Source organism: Phocoena phocoena, chromosome 1, assembly GCF_963924675.1.
Source record: "Phocoena phocoena chromosome 1, mPhoPho1.1, whole genome shotgun sequence".
Classification (NCBI taxonomy): domain Eukaryota; kingdom Metazoa; phylum Chordata; class Mammalia; order Artiodactyla; family Phocoenidae; genus Phocoena; species Phocoena phocoena.
In genome coordinates this window covers 95,230,324-95,254,352 of record NC_089219.1, presented here as the reverse complement: position 1 = coordinate 95,254,352, position 24,029 = coordinate 95,230,324, and the positions used below count along the sequence as shown (strand labels likewise).

The window sequence follows — 24,029 nt, the reverse complement described above, 5'->3', positions numbered from 1 at the left end:
TCTTGATAGAGCAGTGGGAAGGCAAGAGACCTTCTCACACAACCTCACTTTAGAAGGTAGGATTGGAGTAAACGCCAAAAAAATGCAATTCCTTATTCCTCTGTTGGTTTGTGTTCCTTCTGCAAGACTCTTTACATCAAGCAGACCTGTATGTAGTTACTTTTCAGTTTTTAAATCAAGAACTTTTTTAGATTAACATTTAGGGGAAACCAGAGGACTAAAGGGAATAACTTTAAAAAATACTGTGTTCTTGAATTAATCTCTTCATGGCTTATTTCTCTATATCAGTGGTTCTTAAAGTGTGATCCTTAGTCTGACAATCTGTGGCATCTTAGAACTTGTTGGAAATGCAAATTTTCAGGCCTCACCTAGGTCTGCTGAATTGGAAACTCTGGACGTGAAGCCCAGCATCTGTATTTTAACAAGTCCTCCAGGTGATACTGGTGCAGGATAAGGTTTGGGAACTACTGTGCTATATAAAGGCAAAGATTTAAAATTCTTTTTAACATGGTATTTCCCCACTCATTCTCCATTCACTTTTACCCCAACCTAGAAATAATGCAGTTATTGAGACATAACATCGTTTAAAAGTTCTGTGCTCTTTTATGTCTCTGCTGTTTTTCTGTCTTGAGTGTCATTGTCCACTGCTGCTCGCATAGCAAATCTCTAATCATTTTTTAAAACTCTATTCCAGTGTAACTCACTGGAATGCCTCCCCTGACCCATAGATCCAGGTGGTCTTGACTCGTGCTTTTTGGAGCCCTGTGAGTACCTTGTTCACAGCACTTCACATTTGATTGCAGGGTTGGTTTACATGTCTCTCTCTTTTCCACATTATTGGGCATTCCTTGAGGAAAGAGATGCATCACTGACTTCTTTCTATCCCTGATACCTACTGGAATTTGTGGCATGTGCAGATGCTCAATACATATATGTTAGGTGTGAAAACCAATAAAATAGTAGCTTCTCCAAGCTTGAGAATTACTGTAGGGCAAACTGGTATTACAAGGAAGCTAAAGTGGCTGGGTGTGAGTTCCACTGGTTGTTAGACAGCTATGTAATTTCTCTGATACTGTTTCCTACTATGTAAAGTTGGCGTAATTCCCACCTCACAGTTTTTTGTAGAGTTCCTGGCACACAGTTAGCTCTGAAAAATGGTAGCTAATAATAATATAATTAGTACCTTTTTGTGCATTTCAGTATTTTTAAGACTTTTATTATCCTACCTCAGAGTCATACTATATATAAATTTCCACTTATCTTTCAAAGTTATTTTACTCATCAGAACCAAAAAGCAGATAAATGTGATTGAATCAAACTATTTAATATTTTGTGGAGGAGAAGGTAAGAAAAATGAATCAAATATACTGGCGGCAAAAATTTTTAATCAGTGTACACTTATGATGTAAAGAAGGTTGCTATGTGGTAAATTTGCATAACTATACTTTTTAAAAAACAAGCAACAATATATGTCTATTTTTCAAACTCCACTTATCAGACTACTACAAAAATTATTGACTCTGCCATGATTCCCAGGAATTTATTTTGTATTTTTTTACATTCACTTATAATGTGCTCTCTTATAAATCTTTGATCCTTATTTAGATCAAAACCAGATTCATATGCTCTTTAAATGGGTTAAGGGTTCAAAAAATTGTACCCATCATATATTACGCGATTCTAGTATTTATATATATTTAGTAGAAAAAATATAGAGCCTTTCCACTGAATCGTTTGCCTCAAATTATATAACATGTATGAACAGTCCAGTACACTGCACCAATATACATGTCTTGTTTCTAAGAGAACTGATCCATAAAAGAATAAATGACAACAGACATAGAAAACAAATTTATGGTTACCAAAGGGGGAAGGAAGGTGAGGAGGGATAAATTAGGAATATGGGATTAACAGATACACACCACTATTTATAAAATCGATAAGCAACAAGGATTTACTATATGGCACAGGGAACTATACTCAATATCTTGTAATAACCTATAATGGAAAATAATCTGAAAAAAATATAACTGAATCACTTTGCTGTATACCGGAAACTAACACAATATTGTAAATCAATTATACTTCAAAAAAAAAAAGTGGCAAGATTGTACCACTGTTGGCTCACTGTTAGCAGGTGGGGCTGTGGCAGCTTAGATGGGTAGAGTTGAGGTTAGACATCCAAATAGCTGGTCATTTTAGAGATAAGGGCCTGGGGTCCAGAGAAACCACATGGTCTGAGTGTGGTCTCACATCAAGTCATGGCTGGAACCAGAATCCAAATCTCTGTGGAGTCCTATTCTCTTGGCGTGATGTTTTGAGGCAGTCATATTAACAAAGCCATTGTGTAGGAGCCACTTTGATAAACCATTTGATACTAGGGACTTATGTGGCCTGAAAAAAATAATATGAAGCTGTCCTGTTTGGTTTCTTTTTTTTTTTTTTTTTTTTTTTTTGCGGTACACAGGCCTCTCACTGTTGTGGCCTCTCCCATTGCGGAGCGCAGGCTCAGCGGCCATGGCTCACGGGCCCAGCCGCTCCGCGGCATGTGGGATCTTCCCAGACCGTTGCACGAACCCGCGTCCCTTGCATCGGCAGGCAGACTCCCAACCATTGTGCCACCAGGGAAGCCCCTTTTTGTTTGTTTTAAATCAAGTGATCAGTTGCCTCATTCTTGAACTTTTACCCCATCTTCAGTTCTGAGAGTTAGGTTCTGATGGGCTGGGAGTTAGGAATGAGGTAAAGATCAGAGCATGGATCAGGGGTTTGATAGGGTCAGGAGTATCTTTCTGTTCATTATTTCCTAATAGGCACAGCTCTTTTGACCTGGCCTCGTCAAAGCAGCTGCTTTGAAACATCCCATTCAAAATGTCCCTTCGTACAAAGTGTAAGGATCTCAGTGTTCTACTTCATTGAGGGCTCTTTGTATCAGCTCAGGTTTCCTCTCTGTATAGTATTAAAAGACCCATGACTTAAGCAAATTTTTATAACTGGATATAAATGTTTGAGTCTGGGCTGCCACTCTAGGGATTTGTCCTCTTGATTTAGGGTGCTATCAAGTATTCTCTGGGAGAAATAACCGTAAAAGATGATCCAGATTTTAAAACCTCTTAAATATGCCATATTTTGACTGGATATTCATTTTGGGGGGACGTTTAAGACAGAAGATTATAAAAAGAAAAAGGACAACAGTATTAATACAGAAACATTCTATTATTATTAGAGTACAATCTATCATTGCACAGAAGCCAATACAGGGTAGATCCAGCCTGGTTCCATTCAAGGAATTTTACTAACGTGGCATAGGGATTTTGATACAGCACAACAGATATGTGAAGGATACCATCATGGCAAGGGTTTAAAGGATATAATTTATTAAGTTATTTAGACATGAGTTATCTCAATAATGTCCTCTGTATATGACTATTTTCTCACTTGGGAGTTCTGTTGCATTCCTGGGTACTGCCAGGAGGCAAACCTGCTTGGCAGGTGAAACCAAGCACTGTCCGGCTGCTAGGCAGTGTGTCTCTGGTATATTCCATGTCTGAGTCTCTTTTCAAAGGTTGGCTAGAGAGAGTATCTGAGAAACAGCTTCAGAAGAGAGGGCTGATGACTCCCAAATAACTCTGGTGAAAGAATTGTGAACTTCATTGACTTTCTTTCTTCCTCTCTTTTTTGTCCTGTAAGTAAACTGTACCCATTCTTCCAGGTGAAATACTTTATCTGAGGTTAAGTGCAAACAAAATATCAAATGTAAAACTGCATCGGAGGAAAAATTGGGACCAGGACCACCAGAGCGCAGCCCTGCATGCTCACTGGTGTCATTTTGCCCATCAGGGCTGAGCTCCATTTCTACAGCCTTTGAGAGGATTATTTTCTCTGTGCCAGTTCTTGGTAAATACTCAGATTCTAAGGAAAATTCAGATTATCCTGGATGAACCACATACACTCAGAGGAGCTAATGACTAAAAAGTACTCCTTGCTCATTGCAAAGTATCCAAGTTACAGAAAGAGAAGTATTCCAGGGCTCCTAAAGTAAAATCCCTTTCAGGATTTAAAAGCCACAGATAACAGAATTCTAAAGCAGCAGATATTGTTGTACTGCTTCAAAAATAGCTATTTAAGTAATTCAGCTAAAGTTATTCCTAAAGAGGACAGCAGCAAACACCTGGAATGAAATAGAGATGGCATCTCAAAGTGAAATTAAATAATAAAAACACAAGTTAATCTTCAGCTTTTTTTCTTAGATCATAGTGCAGATGAATTTCAAAAAGCTGATTAAATCCAATGTAATTTAGGTGGGAAGGAAAACAATGTACCATGTTTGCAAATGATCCTCAGCAAAGGCTGAAAAGGAAAAGCAAGATGAAGGGGGAAAAAAAAAACTATGAATCAAATATATGTCCTTAAAAATTTTCCTTTATTAGTACTGGTCCATGTGTGAAAACACACACACACACACACACACACACACACACACACACACACACACACACACACACACACACACACACATCCCTGTCAGGCTACTTCTGGGCCAGCCCCAGATTTGTGAATCCAGCCTAACACAGGTTCAGGTCAGCAGCCCTGATGTGAAATGTCCCAGTCACATGGGTCTCTGAGATTCAAGACAGTTCTGGGTCAGCTATTTCAACTTTTGTCAACCAGAGCTATCTTTTTCCCCTACCGGAATAGAATCATATTTCTAAAAAATGCCTAGATTTGATCCTTTCTCTAGTGCATCTTCTACATTGTAATGAACTAGAGTCAGATCAGATTTTCTGAAGTTTGCTCAAGCTCGACTTGCTTCTCTGGGGTTCTGTGTATCCAGTAGTGCACAAGTTGGGTTGATCCCTTTTTCATAACACTTACCATATTCATTTCCTCTGCTACCTCCCAAGCTCACTCTGTAATCAATTCAGAGCGAGGCAGGTGTTGAAACAACTTCCGAGGTTCAGGCTCCTTCCTCCGAACTCTCTTGTACAGCTACCAGATTAGTATTCTTAACTACTGCTTTTTTTTTTTTTAAATAAATTTATTTATTTTTATTTTTGGCTGCGTTGGGTTTTCGTTGCTGCGTGCAGGCTTTCTCTAGTTGCGGCGAGTGGGGGCTACTCTTCATTGCGGTGCGTGGGCTTCTCATTGCAGTGGCTTCTCTTGTTAAGGAGCACGGGCTCTAGGCCCGTGGGCTTCAGTAGTTGTGGAATGCAGGCTCAGTAGTTGTGGCTCGCGGGCTCTAGAGCGCAGGCTCAGTAGTTGTGGCACATGGGCCCAGTTGCTCCACAGCACCTGGCATCTTCCCGGACCAGGGCTCGAACCCGTGTCCCCCGCACTGGCAGGCGATTCTTAACCACTGTGTCACCGGGGAAGCCCAACATACTGCTTTCTGACAGTTCATTCTCCAGCTCAGAAATCTTTATTAGCTTCCCATAAATAAACAGCCTCCTTAGCATAACTTTTTTTTTTTTTTTTTTTTTTTTTTGCGGTACGCGGGACCCCCACTGCTGCGGCCCCTCCCGTCGCGGAGCACAGGCTCCGGATGTGCAGGTCCAGCGGCCATGGCCCACGGGCCCAGCTGCTCCGCGGCATGCGGGATCCTCCTGGACTGGAGCACGAACCCGCGTCCCCCGCATTGGCAGGCGGACTGCCAACCATGGCACCACCAGGGATGCCCTTAGCCTAACATTTAATACCATGTGCTTCCAGCTAGCCTCTTCAGTCCTATTTCAAAATCCCCCATCGTGAATCCATCTCTTTCTATTGTGCTTCTATTTGTGGGTGCTCCTCAGTGCTTCCCTTGTTCAGAGATAGTTATTGAGCATCTGTGAGCTCTGTGGTTTCTAGGGGCTGTAAATACTGCTGGGAACAGGGCTGACAAACCCCCTGCTCTCATGGAGCTTATACTCTAATTCAGGGAGACAGATAATAAACAGATATGTAATATTTCAAATGTGAGAAGTTGTGACAAATATGGAAAGCGTGGTGAGTTATAGCACAGGCACCTTCCCTAGTTGGCTCTACAATTTATCTAGCAGTAATCACGAGCTGTCTTGATTTTCATGGTTTTCGTTTCCAGCATGTGGGTCTGAGCGTGTGTGGGCTTGCTTAGTTTCAACAGGCAGAGCTCTTGCTTCTGGACCACGAGGACAGTGTCTTTCACCTCTTTGTAGCTCCCAAACCATCTATCATCAGTACTTTCATATGGGAGGCAGCATGTGTAGTGATCAAGAGAGCACGCATTCCGGGTCAGATCACTTGTGTGCAGCTGTTGGCTTTACTGCTCACTGCCTCTGGAGTATGGCCTCTTTAACCTCTCTCTTCCTCAGTTTAGCTTTCTCTCAAATGAAGATGATGACGTTATCTTTTCATAAGGTTGTTGTGAACATTTAATAAAGTGCTCAGCATAAAGATTGGCATCTATGGGTGTGTATGTGTGCGTGTAAATATATATAATATATAATAGCACTCATTTGTTTACCAGTGTTATTTTTGTTTGATGAGGTTAACTTTAAATCCATATAAATATTTATACTTCTAAACAGAGAAATAACCCTTAGAGAAAATAGAATACTATGTTTCCTTACAGTCTACTTAATTACCAACCAGATGGAGGAACATGAGCCCATGGGCTCTGGCTTTGAACAGTCAGACCCTTCTAAGTGGGTTCTGTTGTGTTAACTGCTTCTCTTGTGTTCAATTTGACAGTACGAGAAAATTTTACATATAAATTAATTATTTCTGCAGCTAAACTCTGCTCTCTGAGTTTCAAACAAATAAGATATGGAAATAAGTTAGAATTAATTATGATCATACACGTTTTCTTGGACATTTTATTATACATGAATTAGTACCTAAATGTTACAGAGCAAATGTACTAATACATTTTCATAAGCAGTTAGCATGACTGCATAATGAGGCAGCCCTTGTTTAGTAAATATTAATGTCTTTGTTACTTGTTGAAATTTACATGGGCTTTTATAGGTGGTTACTTTAATAGTATATGTTTCCTGTTTGTTTATTGTTCAGACAAAAGATGCAGGAAGTTACTGTTATGACATGTTTATATTTTCATATGAATTTGAACTACACTATTAAAGGAATTGTTTTATGCTATGAATATACAGGATTTATATTTCCATAATACTTTGTGTATTGTAACCCTGAAAAAGGTTTTCTGTGAAAATATAGTCAAGGTTTCTATTTTGGCAAAATAAGGAAAAGATAGCCCACCCTTGCTTCAGCAGTGTGATGGTGAATTTAGTAGCAGGTGAGTTTAGGTGCTACCGTTGTTCACATGGTGTTAGACACTGCTGAGGGTTCAGTGGAACATGGAGCATGGTTTAGCTTTTGAGGTGGTTACACTCCTTGGGGATCAAGATATCTGCAAATTAAGGAACACTGTAAGTCAGATCACAATCAAAGGCCCAACTCTAAAGGTAATGGCAGCATCATCTGCTTTTAGCAGATCTGAGTATTCAGATCTGGGTTCAAATCTAGGTTCTGCTATTGGCTTATCATGTTCCTAGAAATCATTCCACTTCTGACCCTTAGAGGGTTCTTATTGTGTTAAAATAAGAATATCACATAACTCAGATTTTATGAGAGTAAATAAACCTAAACACGTAATTTAGTGCCTATCTTAAGCCCTTAATACTTATTTGCTAAATTAAAGATTAAAAAACATACTGTTTCTGCTTGACTTTAGGGATTCAAAAAGCTGTTCTAGTACCCAAGCTAGTGGTTTTCATCCCTGGCTATATATTATAATCACCTGGGAAGCTTTTTAAAAGTCCTGATGCTGGACCCCTACTGCAGACTGAGTCATATTTTATGAAAGCAAGGTGTGGATATAGGTGTTTTTTAAAAGCTCCTCAGCTGTTTCTGACTTTCAGCCAGTGTTGAGAAACATGGGTCTTAGTCATCTGAGAATCACATTAGTGTAGCTGTCTTACCTTACTTGGATATATTCTGAAATGCCCTTGAATGTATTCCCTCCTTCACATCATAGTGCCCCGGGCCATGCTGTGTGCTTTGTCACCTGAACTTTGAGTTGTCTCTCTTCTCTAGTCTCCATTCTACGAGTGTGTTTCTCTTTCAGTTAATCTGCTGAACAGCCAGCACAGGTACAGTTATCCTAGAAAACAAATCTGAACATGTTACCGTCCTCCTTAAACACCTTGCTTAACTCTGTGGCCTATCAAATGAAGTCCTAACTTCTATATGGTCATTGGCAGCCTGGATCGAACCCACCTCAGGACACCTGGGAAATTGTACTGTAACTTGTCAAGTCTGATAAATGCGGTCAGGTCAGAGGGGAGAAGCCCTCGTCGGAGGCAGATATTTGGGAGCCCATTCTCATCACAGTCGGACCGGCTCACAGACTTGGTGAGTTTATTGATCTCTGGAACTCAGTGACCTTCCCTGTTTGGGACAAAGAACACGAAGAAATAGGGTTAGAAATAAATGGAAGGAAGGAATGATGTTAGACATTTTCTTAGTCCATTTAGGCTGTTATGACAACATACCAGAGACCGGGTGCTTTAAACAACAGAAATTTATTTCTTACAGTTCTGGAGACTGGGAAGTCCAAGATCAAGGTGCCAGCTGATTCAGTGTCTGGTATGGACTGCTACCTGGTTCATAGATGTCTTTTTGCTGTGTCTTCCCATGGTGGAAGTGGGGTGTGAGCTCTCTGGGGTCTCTTTTAGAAGGGCACCAATCCCATTAGCCTTCATGACCCAGTCACTTCCCAAAGGCCTCACAGCCCAGTACTGTCACATTGGGGATTAGGTTTCAAAATATTAATTCTGGGGGGATGCAAACATTCAAGCTATAGCACATACTAAAAACATTAATGCTTTTGTGTGAAAAATGCTGGAATGGAGTGTCTGCTCAAAAGAATCTAAAAAAGAGTGGGTACATGTATATGTATAACTGACTCACTTTACTGTACACCTGAAACTAACACAACATTGTAAGTCAACTATACTCCAATAAAAATTTTAAAAACCTCATTAGAAATTCAGATCTCAACTCCCATGTCCATTCCTCAGGGAAACATCTCCTGAAGTCTTAGACAAAGACTGTCTGTCCTTCTGCTCTTACAAGCCCTGTACATCATCCCTCCACAACTGTTACCACCTGTGTAATGGCTTACCTGGATCTTTGTGATTATTTCCTTGTCTGTCTCCCAACCCCACTGCGAGCACATTGGGCACAGAGGACTTGACCAGCTTTCAGCGAGTGTCTGTGGGGCCAGGGCTGGCATGGGATAGGTGATGAATGTCCTGGTGGGTGACCGTCAGATTGGCAGGTGGAGAGAATGATCAAACAGTTGGCACTTATAGATGGCAGGGAAATATGAAATAGAGAAGGCTTGTGGGGAGGGGCAGTTTCCTCCTCCCCCGGGGGCTCCCCACTCCCTTTCAGGGTCTCTTTAGCACTCCGCTGGTTCTACTAAAACGGGCCCTGGGCGTCCAGATGTGTAGGCTCTGGCTCTCTTTCGAGCACATGGAGCTGTGGAGTTCGAGGGGGCCGTGCCACTTGTAGCTACCACCTGCATCTGTAAAATGAAAGGTTTGGTCCAACCTTTTCTTCACTATGGATCTGACTCCTTTTCCTGTATACTCTGAGCGCTCGGAAGGGTTTTGTCTGGTCTTGGGCTGTCTACTCTATAGCCATTCACTACATGTGGCTCTTGAGCGCTCGAATATGCCTTGGTTGAATTAGATGTGCTGTAAGATACACACCAGATTTTGAAGATTTAGAATAAAAAAATAAAACAATATAAAAGTCTTGTTTTTTATCTTGATTACATATTGAAATGATGCTATTATAAATATATTGAATTAAATAAGGTATAAGAGGGCTTCCCTGGTGGCGCAGTGGTTGAGAGTCCGCCTGCCGATGCAGGGCACGCGGGTTCGTGCCCCGGTCTGGGAAGATCCCACATGCCGCGGAGCGGCTGGGCCCGTGAGCCATGGCCGCTGAGCCTGCGCGTCCGGAGCCTGTGCTCCGCAACGGGAGAGGCCACAACAGTGAGAGGCCCGCGTACCGCAAAAAAAAAAAAAAAGGTATAAGATTAAAGTTAATTTCACCTGTCTTTATTTTTTCTAATGTAGCTTCTTAGAATTTTAAAGTTATGTGTGTGGCTCACATATTTCTAATGGTCAGCTCTGGTCTAGAAACTGTTTCTTACATAATAAAGAATGAGTTTACCTGCTTTTTAATTGCTCAAGCACGTATGAAAACGAGCATTTCCAAGCGGTATTAAATGACCAGTGTAGTCCTGTAGTCCAAGGTGCAATTTCTATTAGATGATTTGAAATATGAGAATAACTTTTGCAGACATTTCCTTCTGCTCTGTGAGCAGTCTCGTGGTAGGGACTAAAGATGGAGCATCTCCAGGCTGGCAGAAAGGGACATGTTCTACTCCACCATTGGATCTGTCATCCTGGCGTTGCCTGTCTGTTCCTGCACTCCATGTGATTTCAGCCTTTAAAGTAGGAATAGCCATGGGGGCAGCATGCAGGAAGCAGAGATCTCTGCGTGACTTTGAAAGTGAGCTGGGTTTGGAAAATATGTTAACTTTGACCCAGCTGAATGATTTGTAGGCAGCTTTGAAAATTCATTCTATTTTCCAAGTCCCTTAAGTCACATAGAGCTCTCCCAGTCTATTCCTGATCTCATAAACAACCTGTCCTCTGGCCTGATACTAGCACATAGGACACATCTGTTTAAAGTGAGTTGTGTGAAAGCCACAGTGGGTTCTTAGTGAGCTGGTAATAACACTGCTACCACCTCAAGTGCTGAGCTAGAGTCGTTACTATAATTGTACAGTGAGTAATCAGTGTTTACCTACAGGGCCCACAACTAGATTCCCTTTTGTAGTTGTGAAGATATTAAAAGCGCCACATGAATTTTGTAGATTGTATCTCTACTCTGTGTAAAGTCAGGGAATGATTTGCAAATATGATTACGTTTTCAAACTAAAGTATTTCTTTTTAGTTGCCTACAAAAAGTTGAATTCTTTATTGTGTACTAACTTCAACACATCCTTACAGACCAGTGTAAATTTAGGTGAAGTAGTATTTATGTTTGTTCTGATTTCTAACTGGAGAGTTGTGCTTCCAGACACCTAACTCTGCACTGATGAATTTCAGGTTTCATCTGCTTTGGTATTTGGACCCAGGGGATGGTTAGAACAGTGTGTAAGAAAAATTGTAACTTCTTTTTACTTGGTGTGAGAAAATTAGCATTGCTGGTACCAGTTTGCTTTTTCCCTGCCTGCTCTTTAGTCTGAAAGTGTGCATTTTGAAACCACCTCTGTGAATTTTAGTAAAAAGACTTTTTTGATCTGCTAGAATTTACATGTATGGAGTAAATTCTAGAGTCTGTCTGGGGCACAGCAGGCAAGGTGGTTGTATGGGGCTGAACAGCAGATGTGGGGAGAGTTGGTGGCAGGGGAAGCCTGGAAGGGGGTGGGGAGCAGATCCAATCAATTGAAGGCTCTGAGTGTCCTGCTAAATAATCTGATCTCTGCACGAGGGCTAACATTTAAGAATTTTAAGGTGGGCAGAGTGGTGATGGTGGTGTGACTAGATTGACAGTTTTGAAATGTCATACAGCCTCTATGGTAGCCACGTAGAAGATGAAGGAAGTGAAATTGAAGGCATGGAGATGAATTGGAAGGCTTTTCCAGTGACTGAGGCAAGAGATAGAGAGGACCTGGACTAAAGGCAGAAGCACAGGAAGAGAGAAGGAGTTGGATCTGAGAGACATTTAAAAGGGAGAATTGGTAGGATGGGGTATGAAGGAGAAGTGCCTGTCTAGAAAGTTTCCTGGCTTCCTGGGCAGGTGAGGGAGAGGAGAGAGACTGTGGGCTCATTGGCAATAGGGAGCAGAAACAGGTTTGAAGGAAATATGCTCTATTTTGGGTCTTCAGGGGCCGAGTGTGGAGGCCGAGAAAGCAGAGACAGCAAGACCTCGATGGTGTTGAAGTGCCTCATGAGACAAGTGCTGGTCTGTTTGGTTTAGAAAAGCTTTGCTTAATGACCTCTCTCTTAGAACCTGAAAACTATTCACCGTCAACCAAATAAGGAAAATATTATTCAGGAAATGGCAACTACAAAGAGCTTCTCAGAGAGTAAGGGGCAAGTGTTCTCACTGGAGCATGCGATGAGGGAGGAGGTGAAGCCAGAGCATGGTGGTTCTCACCCATCAGACCTCTTATAACCTGCAGAGAGTCTGGGAAGTTCCCTGTTGCCCTTCAAGATGCAGCCCAGGGTCACCTCTTCTAAAGACCCTTTTGAGCCTCTCTGTCCTTCAGGCTGAGGGTCACAGCTGGCCTTGCTCACTCCTCTGGGCTATGGATGCACTTTGTAGTACTAGGTCTGTGTTTCCACTATCCACCCTTGTGGTCTTTCCCAACAGATGGTGGGTTTTTGAGAGTAGGAATTATATAGTCTCCATTTTGCTATCCTCAGTATAACAAAATGGAGTTTATCAGGTGTATCTAGCCCATAGTAAGTGTTCCACAGATGTTCCCTGAGTAAATGCAGGAGATTCATGGGCAGGATGGTGAGTTAGAAAAAGCAGTAGCCTGGGTAGAAGAGAAGGGACCTGGATTCTGGTACCAATTCTGTTGCTCTCGGTTCTTTGGCCTTGGACAAGCTAGTTAATTTTTCTGGGCCTTGGTTTTATTCTAGGCAAAGAAGGAGATGGAATGAGAATCTAGGAAATCCATGAATGGTCTTCAAGAGGTCCCTGGATTTCTTGAGATAAAATGCAGAATTATGTATACTTATATGTCTATGTGTATCTGTGTATTAGTATATACAGTCTTTATTTTCCCTCCCTCTGAGGAAAGGACCAAGAACTTTCATCAGCCTCTCAAAGAATCACTTGAATAAAATGTGGGGATGGCTCTAGAATTTCTGTAGAGGATGGAGTTGGGAGGGATTGTCATATGGTTGGGGGTGGGGATTCAGCTAAAGGACTTGTCCTGAAATTGTGGTTAAATGACAGACACACTCTAGTTACATAGATTTTTATATTTATTTGAGGCAGTGAGGTGTGGAGGGGATGGGGACTGTGGGGCGATGTGTGCTGAAGCTTCTCTGAGCCCGTCTCTTTGTACTGTCTGTTCTTAGAGCTCTTTTATGAGCTGGATGTGATTCTGGCCGTTATTAGTGTTATATCTTCACGAGCAGACTAGGCATGGAACATTTGTTTGTTTTTTACTAAAATTCACTGTAGCAAGGTCAAATGCAATTGTTTTTAGCCTGTTAGACATAATTTGGTATGAGAGGAGTTTATTTTTTTATTTGATTATTTTGATTAAACATTAATTACATGGAAGCAGGAAATGAATACTAAATAAAAGAAAAACATTTACTGTCAACAGTCCTCATTTTTAAAAAGCATAGTGTTACAACTAGACAAGCTTAGCAACTGTCAGCAACTATTAACAAACGCTAGCCATCAAGTACTCGAATGTACAACATAATTTATTAAATGTATTCCCAGCCATTAGAAAGCTTTCCTTTGTATCCTATGATAACTTGAGGTAGACATCACATGTTATTTTCTGAAGTGCTTTGCAAAGACCAAATCTTACTTTACCAATGATGATGGTGGCAACAGTGGCATTAGGAAATAGCAGTAGAAGTACAGGACATTCTTCTGTGGTTACCCAGCTAGTGAGAGGTAAAGCTGGGATGTGAATCCAGAAAATTTGAGTCTTAAGCCTGCATCTTAACCAGCCTAGTATATGACTTTCCTAAAGAGAGGTTCTTTATCTCTATAGAGCTTTACTTTTGAAGCCTCAGAATAATACATACAGAATAATTCTTACATTTATGATCAGTATCAAGGTCTGCACAAACTGTAATTCGGACCACTTAAACCCATATAGATACTCTACTCTTCTGAACAATGCAAATGAGTTTCCCATAGTTCATAATCTTCTTGATACAGAAGTAATGTTTTATTCATCTTATCTAGTTGTACTGCTTTGCTTTACCCACAGAAGACGTGCTAGGGATGTTTTTCAACAGCCTTCTACAGTATGCAAAGCAACAACCAGCTATTTTAGGAAAGATGTAAACATGTTGCTAGAAATGGCACTAAGCTGCAGTGTATCCTAATGGGGTAATTTGCTGTGTGAGATTAGAACTGCAAAGGAAATTAAGATAATGAGTTCTGTTGATTTCCTAGGAGAAAGTGAGATATATTGTTAGCCTGAAACTCACCATCTGGTTGGATGTAGGGTTAGGCTTCATTGGCAGAGAATCAGATGCCGGCGTAATACCAGGTCTCTGGGTTGCTTCTGGTTGCGCTCAGTCTAGTCTACAGGCCTATCCTGTCTGAATTACTCAGCCCAGCACCCCCAGGCCCACACTTCCAATTACGTCCTCTGGGGTTTGGGTTTTTCCTCCATGAACCCGCAGGGCACTTGCTCTGAGCCTGTAGGAACCATGATGCAGCATCCCTGCCCATAGCTTCAGCTGCTAGATGGTAGCTTCGTGCTGTGGTGCTGCAATGCTGCAGACCGTTCTTGAACTGCCAAGCTTGTCAGGTGCTTGGGGCTCAAGCTTGAAGCCACCTGATTGCCCTTTTTTAACCTATCTTCCTGGAAGAAGCACTTCCCCAGGAACTCCTATTGAATCCAGAGCCCTGTTCAGGAATCTTTATAGCCTTCCAGTTGGCTCAGGGAGAAAGTTAAGAGAGAAAACTTCAGAGCAGAGAGCTCAAGGAGGTAAAGCCATAATTAATTAGTACTTCTTGGCAGACCTGTGTGCTGGTCCCCATGGTTCCTTGAGTTCTTCGCTATGTCCATGGCTTCCTTAACTCAAGACCTTGGAAGGAGCTATGGCAAACTGCTTCTGCACGGTTGACTTGCTTTTCTCACAAACTACAATATCAACAGCACTAGTGTGCCAGATAAGCAGAGGTGAGAATTAGCCAGAAGGTCTCATGAAGAGAAGAGTTAAAATGGGTAGCTTTATCAGTGTACGGTGTTGCCATTCAGTTTTGGCAAACTGTTTTTCTTTCATGGCTTTTAAACTGACTAATGGGGATGGAAAAAATAAAGAGCCCAAACTAAATAAAAATTATCATTAGGGGGAAAATTTTGATGGGGAGGGGCATGCCACTGTGTACATTGTCTCTAGGTTTCAGGAGATAAGCAACTCTTTCTCATACTTAATATTTAATTTTCATAATGGGTTTCTTCAGTTACTCATTCATTCCTCACTTGTGGCAGGCTAAGCTCTTTACATATCTTTACACATATTATCCCTAATCCTCACAACAATTTTGCAGGGTAAGTAGTAGTCATTCATTTGTTTGAGCAACAAATATTTTTGTGTTAAGTGGTTGTTTGGAGGCTGGCTGTGAGTGCAGTGATGGGAATAGAACAGTGAAGAAGCAGTTTCCCTGCCCTTAAGGTATTTTCCATTGTTGGATGGGAAAGACAGACAAACAGGTCATTAGAATGCCTTGTTGTATTCTTACACACTCTTCGGGGGTAATGCGAGTTTGTGCATATTTATTGAAGAGCAGTGGTTATACCTAGTCAGCCCATCTAGGAATCCTTCCTATAGAAATACCTGCACACAATTGAAAAGGTATTTGGCAAGGATGGTAATTGCAGCATTGTTGTAGCAAAATGTTGAAAAAGTTCACTGGCAGGGGAAGCGTTAAATCATTATGTTATATACAGACACTGGAATGTGATACAACATTCAAACGAATAAATGAATGAATGAATTCATTAAAATGAATAAAGATCTGTATGTGTTGACACCACTATATGTGATATGTTGGTAAATGACAAAAGCACGTTGGTAGAGAAATCTGTATAACAGAAACACATTACCTAAAATAATAATCATAAAGAAAAAGAAAAAAACAATTCTGCAAGAGTCACACCAAGATTCTTAGCTCTGGTCTCCTTTAGGCAGAAGGTGAGAGAGGGGTGTGTGGGGGGGGCGGGCAACTTTTATGTATTTCTGCATTATTTCAATTGACAAGATAAACACGAGTCCTTTTGAAATATTTTAAACAGCAGATAAATTTTGAATAAGGGGATAGGTGCTAGCGCAGAGTTATGTCCAGGGTCCTGTAGGGACAGAAAGAACCCAGACTGGAGGAGGGAGATGGTCAGAGAAGGCTCTGGGTGGGGACCAACCTGGCTGAGACAAGGATGAATGTAGTCAGGCGTTTGGAGGGAACCGAGGACGAGGGTTTCCTGCTCGGGAGCATCCCGGAGCACTGTGGCCCCTCTACGCTGTAACAGCCGGCCCAGGTGGTCCCGGGTTCTTCCTCCTTCCTCAGCCTCCACGGTGTGTCAGCCGCTGTTCCTAAATACTTCGCATATTTCCACCTCTTCTCTAGCTCTCCTGTAGACCTCTCATTTCTCACCTGGATGATTGAGAACCCCCCCACCCCCAGTGGGTCTCCTGGTCCCTATCTGTATCCCATGTCCTCCTACCCCGGTCTGTCCTTCACTTTGCTGAGTGATCTTCTAAAAATGCAGTTTTGACCCTGCTATCTTCCTTAAACTTGTCAATGACCCTTCATAGATTCTGGGATCTAGCCCACCCCTCCAAAGCAGACACACAGAAGCCCTGCTCACCTCTCCCACCTTCCTCGCACGGTAACTCTTATTCTTGTTATCTGGAATTTTTTCATTTCTTTGCAAATGCCATTCTTCTTATCAAACAAGGGGTGGATGTAGGTAGAGAAAGAAAATCCATGATGTGGATTTAGTAGTTGGTTTTCAGCCTATTAACCTGCAAATATTCTAACTTGTTACCCCCCTTTCTGGGAGTAAATGTCCATATGTCATGTTATTTGAGGCAACAATTTAGAAATTAAGACATTTCAAGGCAAATAGTCTTCTTACCACCCTTGGGGCTATTTTCTTTTGTAAATATACTTGAAGGATGTTTCTAACAGCAGGTCATTCTCCACACAGAGGACTTCAGAATCTGGCATTAATTTGTGTACTTGTCTATTCCAAATCCGGATACACTCCACCTTTATATAGAATACACACTGTTCTAAAAACACTACATTGACCAAACAGTCCTTATTTGCTTTGGCTAAACTTGAGTTAATGGATGGACTTGATGTACAATAAGATAGATACAAAACTGAGTGATAGTCCCCTGGGAGATTCACTTTAAGACATGCTACCTATTATCCTTCAGTCCCATCCACTGAACTTTTATCTTTATGTTATTTTTCTATCACTGAATAGACTAGATAATCCTTTTAAGTAAATAACAGTTGGTTTCAGCATGTTAATTTTCAGAAATGTTTGTACTTACATTCAATGCAGGAGTGAAGTGATAGACTATTGTCTCGCTCCCTCTGGTGGACAATTGTATTAAAAAAAATCAAACTACATATAGTCTTGTGTGGCGGGGACAGGTTGTGACTAGTTCTGGTGTTTTAACATTTGTGTTAAATAATAGCAGTAGTAAAACACATAGCGGTACTAATGCTGTTGCTGTTTCTCTTGTTATTGAGTAGTGACACTGCTGTGAAAAAACGAATTAGAAGCCGACTTCACCCCATAACTTTAGAACAGTGCTACATCAGGATAAGTCTCATGCTAAAATTCAACAATGTAGTTAATTCAGCAGTCTAAATATTACTCCACAGATTATCCTGGAATCCTCCAATAGCTAGACTTTTCACTCAATAATGCATATTTTAGAAACTTAGCAGATGATTATTTTTATCTTGAATCAGTTTATTTTGATAAATTTATTATTTCGTTCATGATCTCCTGAATTTACAGACTCACTGAAGTTGCTTTATCTTTCTTATGGATATTAATCGATATCAAGTGTTGCCTAGGTGGTTGTTTTTTGCTCTTCAGCAAGGTTAAACCAGAAAGAAATTGCATAAAGGCCTTCGATTAGATTAAATGTCATTTGTATATAATGATTATTTTATTTTATTTATTAATAACAGTTCACATTTGTTGAGTTAAGCATTTGATGGGCATTGTGTCATTTAATTTTTCAGTAACTCTGTGAGGCAGGTAGGTAATTGTTATTATCCACATTTTATCGAGGCTGGTGAAGGTGGGCCTAGCTCATCCGGGTGTTCTCAGTTCAGAGTTTGTAACCACAACAATATACTGCCTCCTGAAGTTAGGTGATAAATAAGTATATGTGTGGCTAATACCCTTATGCGACTCCTAGTACTGGAAACATTTCCATCTTTGAACTGGGGAATTCAAAGACTACCTCAACCTAGAGATAGATTTTTACCTTTTCTCTTTCTGTTTTCTCATTGTGAATAGGCCTTGTAGTAGAACGTATTTACGTTTTGTTTAGATACTTAAGACAAATTATATCTATTATCATAGAAACAGGTTTCATGAGAAAAACACATTTTAGCTCATTAGCTTCCTCAGTAAGTCTTTGAAAGAGATGCTGTTAGGTGTAAACGTGGGAAGGAAGGGTACAGTTGCTATGTACTAACGCTAAAGCTCTAGCAGGGCACATCGAGGGTTAGGTACTGAAGACCTTTATGAAGAATTTTTGAAACAGATACAGATAATTAAGGGTAATTTAGGAAATTCCTTTTCTGAAAATATTCAGAATTAGAATAAGGTAATTTTCTTGAAGTTGGCAATTATAAAGAATAGCTACCATATAAATGCTTTACATGTATTATCTTTTTAATTCTCATAATAAGATAGTGATTGTTAATAACCTAACTTAATTATTATAGGCAGTAGCCAGAAGAGAAAGCTGAGACCCAGAGAAATTAAGTAGTTTGTACACGGATATACAGCTAATAAATGGTGAAGTCGGGATCAGAACTCACATGACGTGGTCTGGCTGGAGAGCCCACCCTCTGAACCACTTTGCTATACAGCAGTGCTGTCCAATAGAACTTTTTGTGATAACGGAAGTGTTTGATGTCTGTGTCGTCCAATGCAGTAGCCACTAGGCGCATGGGCTACTGAGCACATGTAACGTGGCTAGTCCAACTAAGGAACCTGATTTTTTGTTTTTAAGATTTTAATTAATTTAAATTTAAATAGCCTCTGTGTGGTTAGTGTCTACTGTTTTGGACAGAGCGGCGTTACAGGGTCTTTCAGATCATGTAGTAAGGGAGACATGAGAACTTTAGAATTACCCTGTCTAACTCCTTGTTTTTACTGATCAAGAAACTGCAAACCACATGGTTAGTAATCTGCTTAGAGCCATAAAATTAAGGAAAGGGACAAAATTATAAGTAGAGTCAATATTAAGGGAAGGGACAAAATTATAAGTAGGTGTTTATACTTCTCAGTTACAACTCTTCCCTTTCTGCACTTTGGTGACACCTGCAAACTTAAGTTTCCGCTGCTATTGTTAATATTAGATTGTAAAACTACTGTTTTTGAAAAAAAATATTTTTTTCTGAAATACACGTCCAGTGAGCCTTTTCCTCTTTTCTCAGGTTATAGAAGCATTATCGCGACTCTCTCGCACACCTGTAGCGCTGGCCACAGGAATCAGGTAAGCTAGCTTCTCTGTGGTTCGTACGTCCCGTTCAGTTCAATGAAGTGATTGTTTATTGAATGGCTACTATGTGTAAAGCACTTTGCATCCAGGGACCACATCTCATTCATGAAGAGTGGCCGGGTATATAAGTGCTCAATAAACATTTGAAATTTATCGGGCAAGTAAGAACTTATTCGTAGCGTTGAATAAGACACATTAGCTAAACATCGTCCTCAACTCACTGGTGACTGTCACTGATACAGTTCTTTCTTTTAACTTCCTCTGACATTCCTATGCAGGTGGTTCATTAAGACAAACACAAATGCTTAATTAAATAGATATTTTAAAAAAAGATATTGCAGTACATTTATATCTTGTAGGCCATAACAATAAGTCACAACTTCTAGGCGTTTAAGAAATAATCCGACAAGTATAAAATAATATATATTCAAGAAGGTGTATTGAAAGTTTGGAACTAAGTGAAAAACTTGGAAGGACTGTTGATCCTTGAAAAACGTGGGAATTAGGAGCACCAACCATCCACATAGTTGAAAATTTAAGTGTAACTTATATTCGGCCCTTTGCATCCTCAGTTCCTCTGCACCCGTGGTTCCAACCAACTGTGGATCGTGTAGTATTGTAGTATTTACTCTTGAAAAAAATCCATTTATAAGTGGACGTGTGCAGTTCAAACCTTGTTGTTCAAGGGTCCACTGTAAATTGGTTAAATTATACCTTCTCCATGCAGTGAAGCATTATGCAGTCAGTTAAGTATGGAAAGGTAGATGTGTTATGCTGTGTCAGGCCTTTTCTGTTTAAAATACTGCATATTCAAGTTAGGTCAGTCAGAAAGTTGTATTATTAGGAATGTTAGAAATACAGAAAAACAGTTTCAGTAGCCACACAGCCAGGCCACATGGAAATGGAATGGATCTCATTTTTTACCTGATTTCCTCAGGGCTCCATAATTCAGCCTCCAGCCGTTATGGGGCTCTGTGACCCTGGGTCTCTTCTTCTGTTGCTTCCATTTTTCTGTTCACATTCAGATTCAAACAGAGATGATCCAAGCATGACAGCCCAGTCCCTGGGTACAAAGCACAGTGACCTTGGGGAAGACACCCACAGACCCTTCCTCAGAAATGGGCCATGAGTTTGGCAGCTTTCTACAGTAGTCTGTAGGCTGGATAAAGTTTCCATACCTTGTCATTTTCTCTTCAATACGTGATTATCTTTCCATGTCAACATATATTTTGTTATATGCAAACAGCACATTTTGAAATAGCATGATTCTATTCTTGTATTTATATATTGTTGATTCTGAAACTATATATAGAAGAGTTTCTTCCTGGTTATTTTACTTATAATTTCAATTTTTTACTACAATAGACTTGTATATAAGAGTATAATAAAATGTGTCAAAATTTATTTAAAAAAGGATTTTGAAACTGGCATTTCTCACACATTTTAATTTATTTGAAAAATATATGTTCCTCAGATGTGTTAAGTACTAAGTTAATACATAAACGGATGTGAAAATGTTTTCACTATACTAAATATAATTATTTAGTAATTACCTAGTGCTTATTTTTTATTTTGATGGATCCTCTTGTTTTTATGCAACATATGACATGCTGACTTCATGTAAAAAAGGGTAAAACTTTTGGCACTATAGTATCATCACTGTGATTTTGTTAGACATAAATTTAAGGCATTATGTTGGTGTTATGAATAAAGTTCATAGTACGAAGCAAACAAGGGAAGCCAATGGCTAGGAATAGGGTAGAAACTAAAGTGATTTTCTTTGAGCAGGGGACAAAGCAAATGTACTCTTTTTGAGGCCTGTTTGTTTGTCCAATAGATGAAAAATAAAAAATACAACTCACACAACTTACGGTCTGAGTAGAAAAGTATATCAGAGTCAGTGATCATATATAAAGGGCATGGCATTTTTGTTTTCTAATTCTCATCTATACTAGTGAATTGAGTCATGCTAGAATGGTTGTTACCTAATTACCAAGTTATTTGTCAGATCAGATTCTGTAAGTGCAAAGAATCTGAATGGTGCTAAAGGCAAGGACCCACTCTGAGCTGGGGAGCTGCGGTGGGCGCTGACGTGAGCCTGCAGGTGTGTGGCTGGTGGGAGGTCAGATGAGCACCTCAGCACGTCCACGACTGCTCACATGACTGTGGTGACCAGCCGTGATTGCTACAGGTGATTTGAGGTAGCAGGTGCCACGCCTCCCTGGGGGACCCTGACACAGCCACAGGCAGGCCCTTTGGGAGAAGCCCCAGAAGTCGTGTTAAACATGGTGACTGATCTGACCACTTTGGCAGCAGCTGAGCGTATGTGTTTCGTGAGAGGTAAACGTCCAGCCTAGTTGTTGCCTATTCACTCTTTTTTTTTTTTCCCTCCCTCCTAGGCCCTTCCCGACAGAAGAAAGCGTTAATGATGACGACATCTACAAAAGCCTGCCTGATTTAATAGAGTATGTTGAGCATTTTCAACAAAAGTACACCACTGCCAATTTTTGCATCCTTTGTGGATTTTAACCGTGGGTGTTAAAATAGCTCTCTGAAGGGGAACCGTGGCTTAGTGATTAAGACATGTGAGAATTAACCTCAGACTCCTGATGGAAAGCTTCATGAGAAAATGTACTTCAACTGGCTTTTAATTCCTCTTGTGTGCCTTGCATTGTGCAAGTCTCTATGGAGAGTAAAGAAACAGACAGCAATGAAGTAACATTTGGAAGTTTCTCAAAGGCATAGTAAAGGTAGTAGATAAACCTGGAATCAGACAGTTAACGAGAGGAGTATTAATAGAATCTACCACTGGACCTGTAGGACAGATAGCGCTTGCTGTGTAAGTTCAAGGACGAATGAGATCAGTGTGGGTGGGAGTTATTCAGGGATGTTTCATCAGATGGTGTTGATTCTGAAGAGAGGATCCTTTGGGGCTGTATCGTCTTAATAGTTGGGAGAGGCTAAAGGTCTTTGCAGCTGGTTATCTTCTGCTGATTGAGTGACTTGTGCAGATTACAAATAAAGGTAAAACTTGATCCTCACCCCTCAAGGAACTGATGCCAAAGATCAGGTATGTTTGCAAAGAATTATAAGAAGATATAGATTCTGCTCCAGGAGAGATTCAGATCCTGTGGAAATTCATCCACTGATCGATCCTAATACCCCAGCACACGGACCTTGTTCTTGCCCTAGGACTTTTACACTGGCTGTCCCTTCTGCCCATGTGGCTGACCCCTTGCCATCCAAGTCTTTGCTCAGATGGCTCTCCCAGTGAGGGCTTTCCTATCTAAAATTGCTGCCACCCTTACCTTGCTCTGTGTTTCTATGGTACTCGCCTCTACCTGAGGCAGTCTCGGCTTGCTTCATTTTTCGTCCGTCTCCTCATCAGAAGGCCTGCTTCATGTGGTCAGGAACTTGACCTTGTTCCTGGCTCTTTCCCCAGCACTTCAGTGTCTAGTGTCTAGTAGGTCCTCAGTAAGTATCTGTTTTCTGAATTAATAGGCCAAAGCTGCGTTGAGCACTTACTGTCTTCCAGGCATGATGCTTCAGGCTGGAGCTGTCTATAGTGAGACATCTATCAGTTCATAGGAGTTTACTGAGTGCGCGTTTCTGTCCTAACCATGTTACACGCATCTCTCATGTAACACCACATTATGAGGTTGTTCCTAGTATTACCAGAGTTTACAAATGAGAAAATGAGGCTTGAAAAGCTAAGTAACTTGCTGAAGATCATAACTTGCTGAAGATCATAAGTAAATAGTAGTCTTTGGATTGGAACCCAGGCAGTTCTTATTCTAGTGTGGAGGCTCTTACTCACTGCATTGATTCCCAGAGGCCTTGCTCCTCTGAGAGCTCTCAGCAGGAGCCACCAGCAAGGCTGGTAGCCCTTCCCAGAGTAGGCTGCCTTTGGATGGGCCTCGAAGTCTTGTATTTTACATGTGTATCAAGAATGGTTTCTCATCTCTTCTTAAAATCTACAAGAACTCACTAATCTTCAGCAAGGTAATTGCTGATTGTCTCATTGAATTGGCTACAGTCTTCATAAAGTGACTGTAAGATTACTTATCAGATAATCAAATTCCTTGTCGTCTTAGAAAGAATATTATCTCCAGTGCTATGATGACATTCTATCTTAACTCCCCACCTACCCCTACTCATTTTTATAGTCTTCCCTCGTCTTGTTCTGTTGATGCCAAGATAAATCCTGTGAGGATGCAAGTTTGGAGAAAACTTGGGCCCCTGAACTGGCTGCTCTGAGGTGCCAACTCACATGCTCTGGGAGGTGCAGTCTGCTTCACCTCTTCACCAGGTGGTCGGAGGTCCAAATGTCGTGTGTTTCCTGCAAATTCCTGCTTTTGAGTTTGCTATGAGGGTTTGCTTTTCAGCCTTGGCTTTGTTATGATCTCTATGGGCTCATAGACTTCCCTTTAACCTCTGGGGGTGAATCGCTTGAAGGGAGGGCCCTAGAACAAACACTGGTCTGCTCCCCCA

At 40.8% G+C, this 24,029-nt stretch overlaps 1 protein-coding gene across 1 annotated transcript in view; it reads left to right on the top strand.

Moving 5' to 3' along the window:
• The window catches only part of VAV3 (vav guanine nucleotide exchange factor 3), a 398,335-nt gene that overhangs the window by 159,910 nt on the left and 214,396 nt on the right, over positions 1 to 24,029 (top strand). Inside the window, exons 3-4 of the mRNA XM_065890862.1 lie at positions 19,474 to 19,532; positions 21,938 to 22,003. Of these exons, the coding sequence (XP_065746934.1) occupies positions 19,474 to 19,532; positions 21,938 to 22,003 (125 nt within the window). The remainder of the gene's footprint in view (positions 1 to 19,473; positions 19,533 to 21,937; positions 22,004 to 24,029) is intronic.